This window comes from Lithobates pipiens, unplaced genomic scaffold, assembly GCF_037356315.1.
Source record: "Lithobates pipiens isolate NorthernLeopardFrog02 unplaced genomic scaffold, aLitPip1_a1.2 Scaffold_13, whole genome shotgun sequence".
NCBI classification, from domain to species: Eukaryota; Metazoa; Chordata; class Amphibia; order Anura; family Ranidae; genus Lithobates; species Lithobates pipiens.
In genome coordinates this window covers 528,156,635-528,172,287 of record NW_027507718.1, presented here as the reverse complement: position 1 = coordinate 528,172,287, position 15,653 = coordinate 528,156,635, and the positions used below count along the sequence as shown (strand labels likewise).

The window sequence follows — 15,653 nt, the reverse complement described above, 5'->3', positions numbered from 1 at the left end:
TAAACTAACTTTTGGGTTGTAATGGACTAAATGCAATTTGTCTAGTCTTGAATAGTGTTTTGTGTTGTTTCATGTGTGTCCTATTTGTCTTACTGTCTGTGAGTACACAATTAACCACTTAAGCCCCGGACCAATTTGCAGCCAAAGGACCAGGCCCCTTTTTTGCGATTCGGCACTGCGTCGCTTTAACTGACAATTGCGCGGTCATGTAACGTGGCTCTGAAACAAAATTGGCGTCCTTTTTTTCCCACAAATAGAGCTTTCTTTTGGTGGTATTTGATCACCTCTGCGTTTTTTATTTTTTACGCTATAAACAAAAATAGAGCGACAATTTTGAAAAAATTCAATTATTTTTACTTTTTGCTATAATAAATATCCCTAAAAAATATATTAACATTTTTTTTTCCTCAGTTTAGGCCGATACATATTCTTCTACATATTTCTACATATATACGCAATTAGCGATTATTGATTGGTTTGTGCAAAAGTTCTAGCGTTTACAAAATAGGGGATAGTTTTATAGCATTTTTATTAATATATTTTTTTTAATAGTAATGGCGGCGATCAGTGATTTTTATTGTGACGGCTACATTATGGCAGACACATTAGACATTTTTGACACATTTTTGGGACCATTGTCATTTATACAGCAATCAGTGCTATTTAAATGCACTGATTCCTGTGTAAATGACACTGGCAGTGAAGGAGTTAACCACTAGTGGGCGGAGAGGGGTTAAGTGTGTGTGTGTGTTTTTTTTAACTGTAGAGGTTCGTGGCTTGGCGTCTGATGTCACTGATCGTCTTTCCCGATAACAGGGAACAGACGATCCGTGACAGGCTCAGTAGGAAGCACGAGGAGAGGTTTTTTTACACTTACCTCTCCTCGTTCTTCAGCTCTGTGACCCGATCACCAGCGATCGGGTCCGCTGGTCCCACGGCCACGGTCACGGAGCTCAGGACCGGGTCCCGAGCACGGCGGCGGCGGCGAGCTCGCAACCCACGGCTGGGCACTTAAAGAACAAAGTACCTGTACGTGCTTGTGGCCAGCCGTGCCATTCTGCTGACGTAAATGTGCAGGAGGCGGTCCTTAAGTGGTTAATTATATTAGATTGAAAACCATTATTTTTATGAACTGCACATTTTTTTCTACTTTTGATACTTTAATAAAATTGGTTAAGTTATTTAAACTGGAATCGATTAACTTAGATCTATTTATTGTTGCCAATAGTAACCCCTTGTCCTTTCTTTTTTTCTATATATGCTTATGGTTACTGCCACAATGCCCTGATTTTGTGAATGATCTAATTTTGGTCATAATTAAAGTGGTTGTATACCCACTTTTTTAACTTTTACCTACAGGAAAGCCTATAATAAGGCTTACCTGTAGGTAAAAAAAAGATATTCCCCTCGGTATGCGCCGCTGACTGCAGCGGCGCATGCGCACAAGGGGGTTCTCTCCGTGAAAATCCGGCAGCGCTCGTCCGGCCGGATTTAAATCTCCCGCGCGCATGCGCGGGAGTGACGATATCGCGGCTCCGGCCACTCACAGCGCCGGAGCCGCGATACCCGGAAGAGACGCCGAGGGAGCATGTCGGCTCCCTCGGCGTGGATCGGGCGAGATGTCGGGGCCTCGTTCTAAGGTAAGTATTTCATAATGAGCTAGTATGCGGTGCATACTAGCTCATTATGCCTTTTGCTTTGCAGGTTTTAAAAAAAATAAAAATAAATTGCGGGTTTACTACCGCTTTAAATTTATGACCTTGTATAAATAGTAACTTGCTTTCCCCTTCCCTTTTCCTAATATTTTCTATAACTATGAGACACCACCACCACACCACCACCAAAGGCCCAATTTTTCTGCCCCTGTTCAACACTTTAAGTGTTGAAGTGGAATGAGTAATTGTTGAATAAACAGGCCCATAGCAGAAATGCTTAAGTTGCTCTGATCCATGAGGGTGATTAGGTGAGGTCTAAAATGGTTAACATAATGCTATCACATACAGTACACAAAATTATATATATATATACATACATATATACATTGTAGACCCTTCACGTGTGTGTATAGCTTGTCTCTGTTCAGGTGTGGTACATATGAATGCTGATGCACCCAGAAAGATCCAAACAATAGTTATAGAAAGAAACCAAGCAAAGTTCAACACAGTAAAGGGAAAAGGCCATTCATACTCCACACAAAGCACAATGTCAGCATGTGAGTGTGTAAGCAGTAAAGGACGTATATAAGGGCCATAGACATCCCAGCAGTTACTGGTGCAAACTAATAGCAGCACAGTGACAACTAAGGCAAAATGGGAAAGGTGAGTTTATAAAAAACAATTCTTTTTTGGACTAAAAATTAAATTCCGACTTTTTCCAATACTTTTTTTTATTTTTATTTAAATTGTTTTTGTAATGAATGTCATTTTTATAGCTTTGGGGAAATTATCCATCCTTTCCTGTCTATTTTACAAGCATCTGACAGAAAAAGTGATGGAAAATCTACCAAACAAAGACATTGATTGCAATATAAACAATCCTTCTAACAGAGTATGGAAAGGTTAGCGCCTCTGCCAGGATTTTATTGCTTTTTGTGGTATGGGAGTGCTGAACTTGTGGTGATTTGTTGTAATGTTACATGTGGTATGAGGTCCCAGAGGTTGCTTCTCCAACATCCGGGACCCTCAGAGGAATTAAAAAAAAAATTAATGCAAAAGTTGGGAGCACCGCATTAGTACTGTAGTACCCCCCCTTGTGTACATAGTTGGTTAATGTAGGTAAATTTAGTTGTGCTTCACTATAGCCTGTGAATCCATGTTATTTAGGGTCAGGTAACAGTCTCTGTCGCCTCCCGCTGGCTTCAGGAAGCTTCTAGAAGGTCCCAGAACTTATGGGCGGAGGGGTGGGGAGTTCAGCCTGAATGTTCATGGGGACTCTACTAATCCCTGGGGGTGGGGGGAAACCACCCAGTAGGTGGAGAGTGTCTAATAAGTATTCGGGGAGCCTGGGCATGTGGGAATAGAGTCCGGGATCCACGGTCCTGGAGGGGACCTCGGTGCTGGGGGGGCTCTGCCTCCAGGCATAAGTGTGCTGCAGAGAGAGAGCGATAGGGGGAAGAAAATGAGCCAGAGACTTCCCCACCCCCTGCATTCTCAGTCAGGCTTGGCTGTGACAACATGCTAGCAAGAAGGTCCTGTACAGAAGAAGGCCTGGACAGGAGTTGCCATTTTTGCTGCAGGAATTACCAGGGACTGAGTGAGTGATCTCTATTTTTTTACCCCCCCCAAGCCTACAAGGGAGAAAACAGCCAGGTGCAAGACTTAGCTAGTTTTCAGGAGGGACAGAGCTTAGCCTACCTACACCTTACCTGCTGGGAACATTTCAAGTATTGAGCTGCATGCTTTAAGGTTTCTTTTAGTGGGAAATGATCAAGATTCCCACAGTTAGTTTGGATGTTTTTTAAAGAAGTACAGCCTGGGAATTTCCGCTGGGAGTCAACAGTTGTTCTCCAGTTTGTCCTAACGGTTTGTGCTTTGAAGTCCGTTCTGGGCACCCCATACTTCCCTAAACCTGTCCAAGTTACATCCCCTAAAAAAAAAAAAAAAAATATATATATATATATATATATATATATATATATATATATATATATATATATATATATATATATCAAAACCAAGCCAAGGGACTGAATTATTGACTAATGAGTGCTTGCCAAAAATGTGTGTTGCCTGGCTGTGCAGGAGAAGGGGGACCCAACGGCCCATTAGGGGGTAGGGCTACAGTTCACACATTCCAAAAAAATACTTTTTTTCTTCATCAAAAACAAATGATGAACTGTTTGGGGACTGTCAGGGCTAGAATCAAAGAAAAAAACCTATATGTATAGACGGGTATAATTACCCAAATGTACTCTCATTGAAACTAAAAGCTCAATGCTCCCTGACTCGTTGACTGAGGTTTTTTTCGTTTTAGCTTCAAAGAGAAAATTCGAAAAAATCACAAAATTAGATGAATAATGAATAATTGCCAGGGGAGAAACACTGGCAATGAAAATTGTAGTGCCCATTGGTGTTGAGTTGAAGAATGCTCCTTATGTTGGTTGTGAGTGGAAAAGTGTCTCCTTAAATTGGTGGTCAGCATAGTGTTCCCTTTACTGTAATGGTCAGTGTGACTCCTTATTTTAATGGTCAGTGGGTCACCTTTACAATACTGTTATAAATTAAAAAGTGCCCCCCTTACCAATAGCTAAAAAAGATCACTGATGTCAATAATAACTGAGGGACAGATATTGCTCATTGTTCAAGGAAACACTGGCAACCTCTGAAGAAACCCTAAATGAGAAAGATTGACATGAGATCGAACCAATAATGGACTTTCCATCAGAAAAGGTCAGACGAAATCATTTCATCGTATATTCCGATCGTGTGTGGGCTTCATCTGACTTTTTTTTTTTAAATTCTGACAGACCTAGAAATAGAACATGTTTTAAATCTTTCCGACTGAATCAATTCCTATCGGGAAAACCGTTCGTCTGTATGCTATTCCGACGGACCAAAAAGGACGCAAGGGCAGCTATTGGCTACTGACTATTGAACTTCCTTTTTTTAGTCTCGTCTAAACGAACAAACTTTGGTGTGATCATGTGTAGGCAAGTCCGTTTCAGCCTGAAACTCCGTCAGAAAGACCGTCAGAGTTTATTCTGATGGAAAAAACGGTCGTGTGTACGCAGCATCAGGCTTTAAACAAAGATCAAAGTTTAAAAGAGTTTTGAATTCTTCCCCACCCAGATAAAGAATAAAAATGTTTTGTCTTATGTTAACTGTGATCTTGTGTGTGCCCAGCTGAGTTTTTAGGTTTATATATTGAGTGTGGAACATTCCTTCTCTTTATTTGGCAATTAAGAAGTAAAATTAATTTCACAGTTTATATGAATAAATGTCGACCTTTTTATTCCATTAGATCATCTTTTACGAAGACAAGAACTTCCAGGGTCGCTCTTACGAGTGTAACTCTGAATGTTCTGACCTGTCCTCATACTTCAGACGCTGCAACTCCATCCGTGTGGAAAGTGGGAACTGGATCCTGTATGAGCAACCCAACTACAGAGGACACCAGTACTTCCTCCATAGAGGAGAGTATCCTGACTTCCAGCAATGGATGGGCTACAATGACTCCATTAAGTCTGTGCGTCTGAGCCCCCAGGTAATACAATGTAGTACAACGTGAATTAAAGCATACCGCTGATCCTAGCCACGAGACAAATCTCTTGTGTAGCCAGCTTAGGATCTTGATGCCTGTAATCCATCTTATACTGTTATGCTGCGTACACACGATTGGATTTTCCAACGGGAAATTTTAGATGTGAGCTTGTTGGCAGTCCGTGTGTACGCTCCATCGGACAATTGTTTCCCCCAACAAATGTCGGATAGCATGCTCTCAAATTTTTCACCAACAAATGTGTGTTGTCTGACTTTCTGATCGTGTGTACACAAGTCCCTTGGAGAAAAGTCCAAAGTACAAACACGCATGCATCGGAATCAAGGACAAGCCGGAAACCGCTCGGTCTTGTAAAACTAGCGTTCCTAATGAAGATACCACATGACTATTGAACTTCCTTTTCAATCAGCTCACCATACATCTTGTACGTCACTATGTCCGTAATTGTTGGCCAACATTAGCATGTATACAAGACAAGTTTGAGCCAACACCCTTATTCCATGGTTTTGTTGTCGGAAAGTCCGATCATGTGTATACGAGGCATAAGTCTTAAGATATGTCAAAACAACACAGACCAAAAATGCCTAACAAAATACATAAATAATACATATGAGAGGTCTTCAAAATGTTTCCACACTTTTACATTTCGGTTGGAAACAGTGAGGGCGCTGAGTTTTTCTGATGGCATTAAAAAATTAAAAAAAAAGTACGAGGCTAGGAAAAATGCATCGCAAAGGAATGTGACTATGCAGAAAAGTGATATATTTTTTTCATGAAATTCTTAATAAAGAGAGTTAAAAAAAAGTGTAGAACATTATATATATATATATCTATCTCGGCACTGGAGGTGAGAGAATAAAACTCCCAAGTGAGAAAATTGGTAGTGTTGATGTTACAGGTTTGACTGCTTGGTTAATTTCAAGTTTTGTTTCCTTCTTTAGCACCATGGTTCCTTTAGAATCAGGATTTATGAGAGAGAAGACTTCAAAGGTCAGATGATGGAGTTCACCGAGGATTGTCCTCATGTCAATGAGAGATTCCGCTACAATGACATCCACTCTGTCCATGTCCAAGATGGCTACTGGATGTTCTACGAGGAGCCCAACTACAGGGGACGCCAGTATTACCTGAGACCTGGAGAGTACAGGAGATACACCGACTGGGGAGCCACAAGCCCCAGAATTGGGTCCTTCAGACGTCTCCATCATTCCTATTAAATGTTTAAAAATATTTTAAGTTTTCTGCTTGACAATAAACTTGATAAAGAAATTTTTCCTGTTTGTTTTTCTATGCAATGTGGATTTTCGATGAGAATTTGTAAAGTGCAGCAACCTCTACCACCGGTCAAAAGCCACCCTTAGTCAGAGACACAATCATCTAAAGTATGACAATGTATTGTACACTGGATGAAAGTCACCCTCCATCATAAAATCACATATTTATTTATGTAATGCAGAATAAGTTGGTTGTTTATATACATACTGGAGGGGATTTACTAAAATTGGAGCTTGCAAAATCTGGTGCAGCTCGGCAGAGAAAGCAATCAGCTTTCAGGTTTTATTGTCAAACCTTAAAGTGGTTGTAACAAGTGTATAGGAAAAGAGGAGTGGGATTTTCAGGGTTCAATTTGATTTGAAAAATAGTAGTAACAACTATATTATATAAGAATTTTTATTTTTTTATTATTTTAGAAAAAAATAATAAAATTTGATAAAAAGTACAGCAGTTTGGCAAGTACAATAGGTATTTACGCAAATAAACAGATAATGTTTCCAACATGTTTCACCTATATATCGAGCTTCTTCAGGGGATGCTTTCAGTAAGTAAACAGTACAAGCCTTCTATTAAAGAAACACATACATAAAATGATTATAGTTATTGATCGATATTACAACCATAATATATATATAATATTTTAATTTAGAAAATTTTACAAGTTTTGACAAATATAAACTATATATAAAGGTATCCATATGCGTCCAAAGAACCATATGCTAGGGGTGACCATAGGGGGCATTCAAGGGCCAACTAAAAAACAAATTGAATCAAATTTAGTTTAAATATAGACACTAAACCGATCTCACACACAAAGGAGCCAAGTATATAAAAGAAATCAACTTACAGAAATTAAATTCTGCGGTAGACTCAGAATCAGGGGACAAATGCTGTCAAAGAATGCCAAGGTCTATTGAAAAAACTATCCAGAAAAATGAATACAGAAAGAAAAGACTAATTAGAGAACACGTAACTTATGAAGCACTTGCAGTTTATAAAGGCAAACAGGTTGAGTATTTCATCAACAGAAGCATAGTTTTGAAAATATAAAGATAAAGATTTTTTCAAGTCTGAAAATAGTAAATGATTACCTGGCATTCAATAGCAGCATGCATGTGTCCCTGGGTTAAAGCAGCATCTAATAGCTGGAACCAGTGGCCTTAAATAACCGCTACCTGGCCTATATTGGCAGCGGACATGAGGACCGTACCATGTATGCGCAAGCCGCGTCAGGTCCGCTCCTTTGCTCGTCGGCGCTGAGTCCTAACCATCGGCTCCAGAGGTGATCAGCACACAGACTAACGGTTTTACCGATTTTAGTCCGTCGGAATTGAGTCTGTCGGATAGATTCGAAACATGTTCTATTTCTAGGTCTGTCTGTTTTTTTTTTTAAACGATCGGACTAGCCCACACACGATCGGATTGTTAGCCCCTGTACACACGGTCGGAGATTTCCACAACCAAATCCGTCGGATCTTGTCCGAAACTGTTGCATACACACGGTCGGACAAAGTTGGCGAAAAAATCCGATCTTTCTAAGCCCACGTACACACGGTCGGAGATTTTGCCAACCAAATCCATCGGATTTTGTCCATCGGATTTAGTCTGACGGATTGTGTCCCAAACTGTTGCATACACTAAGGACTAAGTTGTCGAAAAATCAGATCTTTCAGAACGTGATGATGTAATTTCGTTACGATGGGACTACATTCAGGCTAGTAGCCAATAGCTTTGATGTAGGAATTTGATCTGAGCATGCGTGGCACTTGTTCCGATCAAAATTCGCTACACATGATCGGAGTATGTCCGATCGAACCAGTTGGTCGGGAAATATTTCCAACATGTTGGAAAATTGGGTCCGACGGATATTCGGACGGAATCAGTCCGATGCATATCACACACAGTCGGATTATCCGACGACACGGTCCGATAGGACACATTCCGATGGATTCTCTGACCGTGTGTACAAGGGCTTAGACGGATTGATCCCATCAGACCTAGTCTGCCGGAAAGTCCGGTCATGTGTACGCAGCATAATTGTAAAATTATTGCCCAAATTGCCTTCCTTAACCCCCCCCCACTGAACTCTGGGTAAGGTGTATTTTTTGTCATGCATCCCTCCCAGTCCTCCCCACAGAACCTGGCCATGGTAAGATCTTTTAAATAGTTTTGTCTATAATCATAAACAATTTTAACCACTTACCAACTGACCGAATGACGGCAACAGGGCGGTCAGATAACTCTGTTAGGGCGTACTATGATGTCCTTCCAGAATCGCGCTCCCCTGGGGGAGAGGGGAGAAAACAGTTGCAGCAGTGGGCTTGATGTGTAGTGCCCACAGCGCTGCTCAGTGACAAATCCAGCATCCATCCATCCACCCATCCCTTTGTATAAGCCATCCACACTCAGCCATCCCACCATCCACACTCAGCCATCCCACCATCCACGCTCATCCATCCCACCATCCACGCTCATCCATCCCACCATCCACGCTCATCCATCCCGCCATCCACGCTCAGCCACCCCGCTATCCACGCGCATACATCCTGCCATCCATGCTCATCCATCCCTCCTTCCAAACTCAGCTATCCTGCCGACCACAATCATCCATCCCGCTATCCACGCTCATACATCCTGCCATCCACACTCAGCCATCCCCCATCCACACTCAGCCATCCTGCCATCCACGCTCATCTATCCACGCTCAGCCATCCCGACATCCACACTCAGACATCCCACCATCCACACTCAGCCATCCACTCTCGGCCACCCCGCCATCCACGCTCATCCATCCCAACATCCACGCTCATCCATCCCACCATCCACGCTCAGCCATCCTGCCATTCATACTCATTCATCCATACTCAGCCATCCCTCTGTCATACTTATCCACCCATCCATGCTCAGCAATACTCATCCATCCATCCATGCTCAGCCATCCCATCCACCCCCAGCCATACTCAGTCATACTCAGCCATACCCAGCCGTACCCAGCCATACTCAGCCGTACCCAGGCATACTCAGCCATACCCAGCCATACCCAGCCATACTCAGCCATACTCAGCCATACCCAGCCAAACTCAGCCATACATTGTGATACCCAGCCATACTCAGCCATACCCAGCCATACTCAGCCGTACTCAGCCATACTAAGCCGTACTCAGCCATACCGAGCTGTACCCAGCCATGCTCAGCCATACTCAGCCATACCTATCCATACTCAGCCGTGCTCAAACACACCCAGCCGTACTCGGCCTCTGTATGTGGCCAGGCTGTGGAAGTCTCACACATGTGGTATGGCCGTACTCAAGAGGAGTAGGAGAATGTATTTTGGGGTGTCATTTTTGGTATGTACATGCTATGTGTTAAAAATATTGTATAAATGGAAAACTGTGTGTTAAAAAACGCGTTTTCATTTTGTTTCCACATTTTCCAAAAATTTGTAGAAATAAAAATGACATGTTCAAAAGACTCACTATGCCTCAAAGAATATATACGTTGGGGTGTTTACTTTCCAAAATGGGGTAATTTCCGAGGCGTGTCCATTGTCCTGGTGCTCCAGGGCCTTCAAAATTGTAAGAGGTAGTCAGGAAATTAGATGTGTAATTTATGCTCCAGAACACCTGATGGCGCCCCCTGCATGTTGGGCCTCTGTATGTGGCCATTCTCTGTAAAAGTCTCACACACGTGGTGTCGCCATACTCAGGGGAATAGCAGAATGTGTTTTGGGGTGTAATTTGTGGCATGCATATGCTGTGTGTGAGAAATAACCTGATAATATGACAATTTTGTGAAAAAAAAATTAAAATAATCTTGATCTTGCAAAAAATTGTGGGGAAAAAATAACAACTTCAAAAAACTCACCATGCCTCTTACTAAATACCTTGGAATGTCTACTTTCCAAAAAGGGGTCATTTGGGGAGATAGGCCGTCAGTACTTCAAGTGTGATCAATTTTTAGAGATTGGCACCATAGCTTGTGGACTCTAAAACTTTTTACAAAGACCAAATAATATCCACCAATTTGGGTTATTTTTTACTAAAGATATGTAGCAGTATATATTGTGGCCAAAATTTATGAAGAAAAATTACTAATTTGCAAAAAATGCAAAAACAGAAACAGAGAAAAATGTATTTTTTTTTTTTTTTACAGAATTCTCTGTCTTTTTTTCTTTTATAGCGCAAAAAATAAAAAACCCAGCAGTGATTAAATACCACCAAAAGAAATCTCTATTTGTGTGAAAAAAAGGACAAAAATTTCATATGGATGCAGTTTTGCATGACTGAGTAATTGTCATTCAAAATGTGAGAGCACCGAAAGCTGAAAATTGGTCTGGTTAGGAAGGGGGTTTAAGTTCCCAGTGGGTAAGTGGTTAATATAAAGCAATCTTCTAGAAAAAGATTATTTATAAAATACAGTCTATAAAATGTGCATATGCATAATATAGAAGTTTATAAAAGATTTTGAACTTTTTCACTTTCCTATATGGATAATTATATGACCTAACAATACAATATATATATATATATATATATATATATATATATATATATATATATATATATATATATATATATATATATATATATATATATATATCAAATAACCTTCAAAATAGGAAGGATAATAATAAGTTGATTATTCTTTCAGAGTTGAAGGTCAGTGATCAATCATTGGTGTAATATGACACTTTAATCTTAGTAATAGCACCTCATCCCTTAAAAGATTGTATATAGGAAAAGAGGAAAAAAAGGAAAAAAGTGTTTTTTCAGATAAAAAGGGCAAAAAAGCCTAAAACACAAAGTCTTTAGTATGTGATATCTTGATGTGATCCGAAACCATTAGAAGATTGCACCTCCTTTCTAAGAATCATATATTATTCGTGTACATTTCTCATCGACAAACGGATTGGAGGCTTACCAGAGATGTTGGATCCTCTCAAATTTACATTTGGGGGATCATACAAGCCTTTGCAATTACATGCAAGTCACCACAGCGGCAGTTCACCTAGGAAGGCCCCAAGTAGGGATGAGCTTGTCACGAGTTATAGGATGTTTTAACTCCAACGAGGTGTATCCAAAATACGGTTTAAGAACATAAGGAAAAGAAGCAGGGACCAAACATAGCGTAATTCCGTTTATATAGAAAAAGATAAAAAACAAAAGTATACAACTCACATGTATAAGGTAATTTGAGCGCTTGACAGGGTAAAACAAAGTTGCAGCAAAGTCCCGACGCGTTTCGTCGTATAAGACGTCATCTGGGGTACTACTCGGCTGCAGCTTACACACTTAAATACTAAACCTCTGATTAGGCACGAATACGTTCAGCCCGTGTCACCGGGAATCACTTCCGATGTAAGACGGCCATCAACGTGCGTATTCACGCCTCGTTGTGAACCCGTTCGGATAAAAACGTATATTAAATTAAATTATCCAGAGGTCTACCAATGATGTTTATAGTGGACCTCATATAAAAAATGAACATTGAAGTAAAAACAATGACAAAAGACTATAAAACAAATCTTATTTTACCGGAAAGACGTATAAATGTTTCCGGGTTTGATGTATATTTAAGCCAATCACAGCAATGGCAGTAAAAAGGCGCGAACGTAAAAACATTGATCACGATCGTCATTCAGCCAATCAAACCATCGACCGAAAAGAAATGACCCTCGTGACCGGACGTATAAATACGAACGTCCCACTTCCGGCATGCGTGGTGCGCAAGCATTTATGAAGTGGAACGCATCTTATAGTATGAACGTCTTACAGTGAGGGAAATAAATAAAACATAATCTCATCATCACCGACGCATATAGAACATAAATAAATGGAAAATTATATGTAAAGGGATTATATATATAAAAGGGTTATATAAAAAAGAAAAAAAAAAAAAAACGGGCGGAACGTAGTGCCCATCAGAGTTAGAGTAACTATACATATACTATGTTACCACATTAAAAATAACATGACATATATAGCAACAAAAGCTTCTACAAAGATACAAAACTCATCTATAGGAACAAACAATTATCTGGTATCAAAAATAAATATTGATATATAATAATTATACTGAGATATAGTTGTTAGTATAAAGCTCAGTTATCTTAATATCTGTTTTCAGGCTGTATATTACAAGGCGTACATATTGACACCCGACATCATATTGACACACAACATCAAATATCTGTCACGTAACGGTGTTTAAATAATACAAATAAAGGGATAAATATAAGGACCCTACAAAAGCAGCAACTAGAAGGTATTAGGGTATATCCCTCCAGTATATAAATACTACTATCTCAACCCTCATTGATGAATGAATTAATATCCCACTCCACATTGAGTCCAAAAGGAAAGTAAGATTTAATTATGTATATCCAGTAAGTCTCCAATCTGGACACACCCCTGGTCATAGCTCCTCCCCTCCAAGGTGGTGTATATTTATCTATGACCAGGAATTGTGTTCCAGTTGGGTCACTATTGTGATGCTCCTTGAAGTGCCTCGGAACAGTATGTTTAGAATCCCTACTCTTTATGAGGGCTATATGTTCCCCCACTCTGATGGCAAAGGTTCTGGTTGTTCTTCCTATATACTGTTTACCGCATGGGCACGTGATTAAGTAAACTACATATCTAGTATTACAAGTACAGAATGGCTTGATGGTATATATTTTATTAGTCGTGGATGATGTAAACTCAGTTGTCTTAGATCTCCCAGATGTATTGTGTCTACATACAACACACCTCTTGCACGGAAAAAACATGACGGGGTTTTTTCCGTGCAAGAGGTGTGTTTTACTAGATATGTAGTTTACTTAATCACGTGCCCATGCGGTAAACAGTATATAGGAAGAACAACCAGAACCTTTGCCATCAGAGTGGGGGAACATATAGCCCTCATAAAGAGTAGGGATTCTAAACATACTGTTCCGAGGCACTTCAAGGAGCATCACAATAGTGACCCAACTGGAACACAATTCCTGGTCATAGATAAATATACACCACCTTGGAGGGGAGGAGCTATGACCAGGGGTGTGTCCAGATTGGAGACTTACTGGATATACATAATTAAATCTTACTTTCCTTTTGGACTCAATGTGGAGTGGGATATTAATTCATTCATCAATGAGGGTTGAGATAGTAGTATTTATATACTGGAGGGATATACCCTAATACCTTCTAGTTGCTGCTTTTGTAGGGTCCTTATATTTATCCCTTTATTTGTATTATTTAAACACCGTTACGTGACAGATATTTGATGTTGTGTGTCAATATGATGTCGGGTGTCAATATGTACGCCTTGTAATATACAGCCTGAAAACAGATATTAAGATAACTGAGCTTTATACTAACAACTATATCTCAGTATAATTATTATATATCAATATTTATTTTTGATACCAGATAATTGTTTGTTCCTATAGATGAGTTTTGTATCTTTGTAGAAGCTTTTGTTGCTATATATGTCATGTTATTTTTAATGTGGTAACATAGTATATGTATAGTTACTCTAACTCTGATGGGCACTACGTTCCGCCCGTTTTTTTCTTTTTTATATAACCCTTTTATATATATAATCCCTTTACATATAATTTTCCATTTATTTATGTTCTATATGCGTCGGTGATGATGAGATTATGTTTTATTTATTTCCCTCACTGTAAGACGTTCATACTATAAGATGCGTTCCACTTCATAAATGCTTGCGCACCACGCATGCCGGAAGTGGGACGTTCGTATTTATACGTCCGGTCACGAGGGTCATTTCTTTTCGGTCGATGGTTTGATTGGCTGAATGACGATCGTGATCAATGTTTTTACGTTCGCGCCTTTTTACTGCCATTGCTGTGATTGGCTTAAATATACATCAAACCCGGAAACATTTATACGTCTTTCCGGTAAAATAAGATTTGTTTTATAGTCTTTTGTCATTGTTTTTACTTCAATGTTCATTTTTTATATGAGGTCCACTATAAACATCATTGGTAGACCTCTGGATAATTTAATTTAATATACGTTTTTATCCGAACGGGTTCACAACGAGGCGTGAATACGCACGTTGATGGCCGTCTTACATCGGAAGTGATTCCCGGTGACACGGGCTGAACGTATTCGTGCCTAATCAGAGGTTTAGTATTTAAGTGTGTAAGCTGCAGCCGAGTAGTACCCCAGATGACGTCTTATACGACGAAACGCGTCGGGACTTTGCTGCAACTTTGTTTTACCCTGTCAAGCGCTCAAATTACCTTATACATGTGAGTTGTATACTTTTGTTTTTTATCTTTTTCTATATAAACGGAATTACGCTATGTTTGGTCCCTGCTTCTTTTCCTTATGTTCTTAAACCGTATTTTGGATACACCTCGTTGGAGTTAAAACATCCTATAACTCGTGACAAGCTCATCCCTACTTGGGGCCTTCCTAGGTGAACTGCCGCTGTGGTGACTTGCATGTAATTGCAAAGGCTTGTATGATCCCCCAAATGTAAATTTGAGAGGATCCAACATCTCTGGTAAGCCTCCAATCCGTTTGTCGATGAGAAATGTACACGAATAATATATGATTCTTAGAAAGGAGGTGCAATCTTCTAATGGTTTCGGATCACATCAAGATATCACATACTAAAGACTTTGTGTTTTAGGCTTTTTTGCCCTTTTTATCTGAAAAAACACTTTTTTCCTTTTTTTTTTTTTTTTTTTTTTTTTTTTCTTTTTGCTTTGATATTTTTTGTGCCTTTTATATACACTTTATGTTTATATTCATATATTTTGAGCACTACTCAAACATAGATTGATGTTAGGAGAAGCGCTACACTTTTTTACAATATTGTTTACTTCACACTTTATACCACGGTGATGTGTTAGCAGCCTCTTCGTTTTGTGTTTGTATTTCTTAAGATTAGCGCAGTGTTTTGTTACAAATTTATAGGAAAAGAGGAGTTGAATTTTCAGAGTGCAATTTTATTTGAAAAATAGTAGTACCCACTATATTATATAAGAAAGTTTTTTTATTATTTTAGAAAAAAATAATAAAATTTGATAAAAAGTACAGCAGTTTGGCAAATACAATCAATAGGTACAGCATAAACAGAGTTCTCAACATGTTTCACCCATATATCAGGCTTCTTCAGGGGATGCTGTCCAAGTAAACGGTACA

At 39.5% G+C, this 15,653-nt stretch overlaps 1 protein-coding gene and 1 long non-coding RNA gene across 2 annotated transcripts; one reads left to right on the top strand and one right to left on the bottom strand.

Annotated features, from left to right (window-relative positions):
• Positions 1-2,180: 2,180 nt before the first annotated feature.
• LOC143975657 (gamma-crystallin-3-like) lies at positions 2,181-6,486 on the top strand. Its single transcript, XM_077478151.1, has 3 exons — positions 2,181-2,318; positions 4,960-5,202; positions 6,159-6,486. Exons 1-3 carry the CDS (start codon positions 2,310-2,312, stop codon positions 6,432-6,434), a joined length of 528 nt encoding a protein of 175 aa, XP_077334277.1. The 5' UTR covers positions 2,181-2,309; the 3' UTR covers positions 6,435-6,486.
• A 388-nt stretch (positions 6,487-6,874) lies between these two features.
• LOC143975660 (uncharacterized) lies at positions 6,875-7,733 on the bottom strand. The gene is made up of 2 exons (XR_013272406.1): positions 7,340-7,733; positions 6,875-7,058 (listed from the first exon to the last, which is right to left on the bottom strand). It is a non-coding gene; the product is annotated as an uncharacterized LOC143975660 (long non-coding RNA).
• Between the last annotated feature and the right edge of the window lie 7,920 nt (positions 7,734-15,653).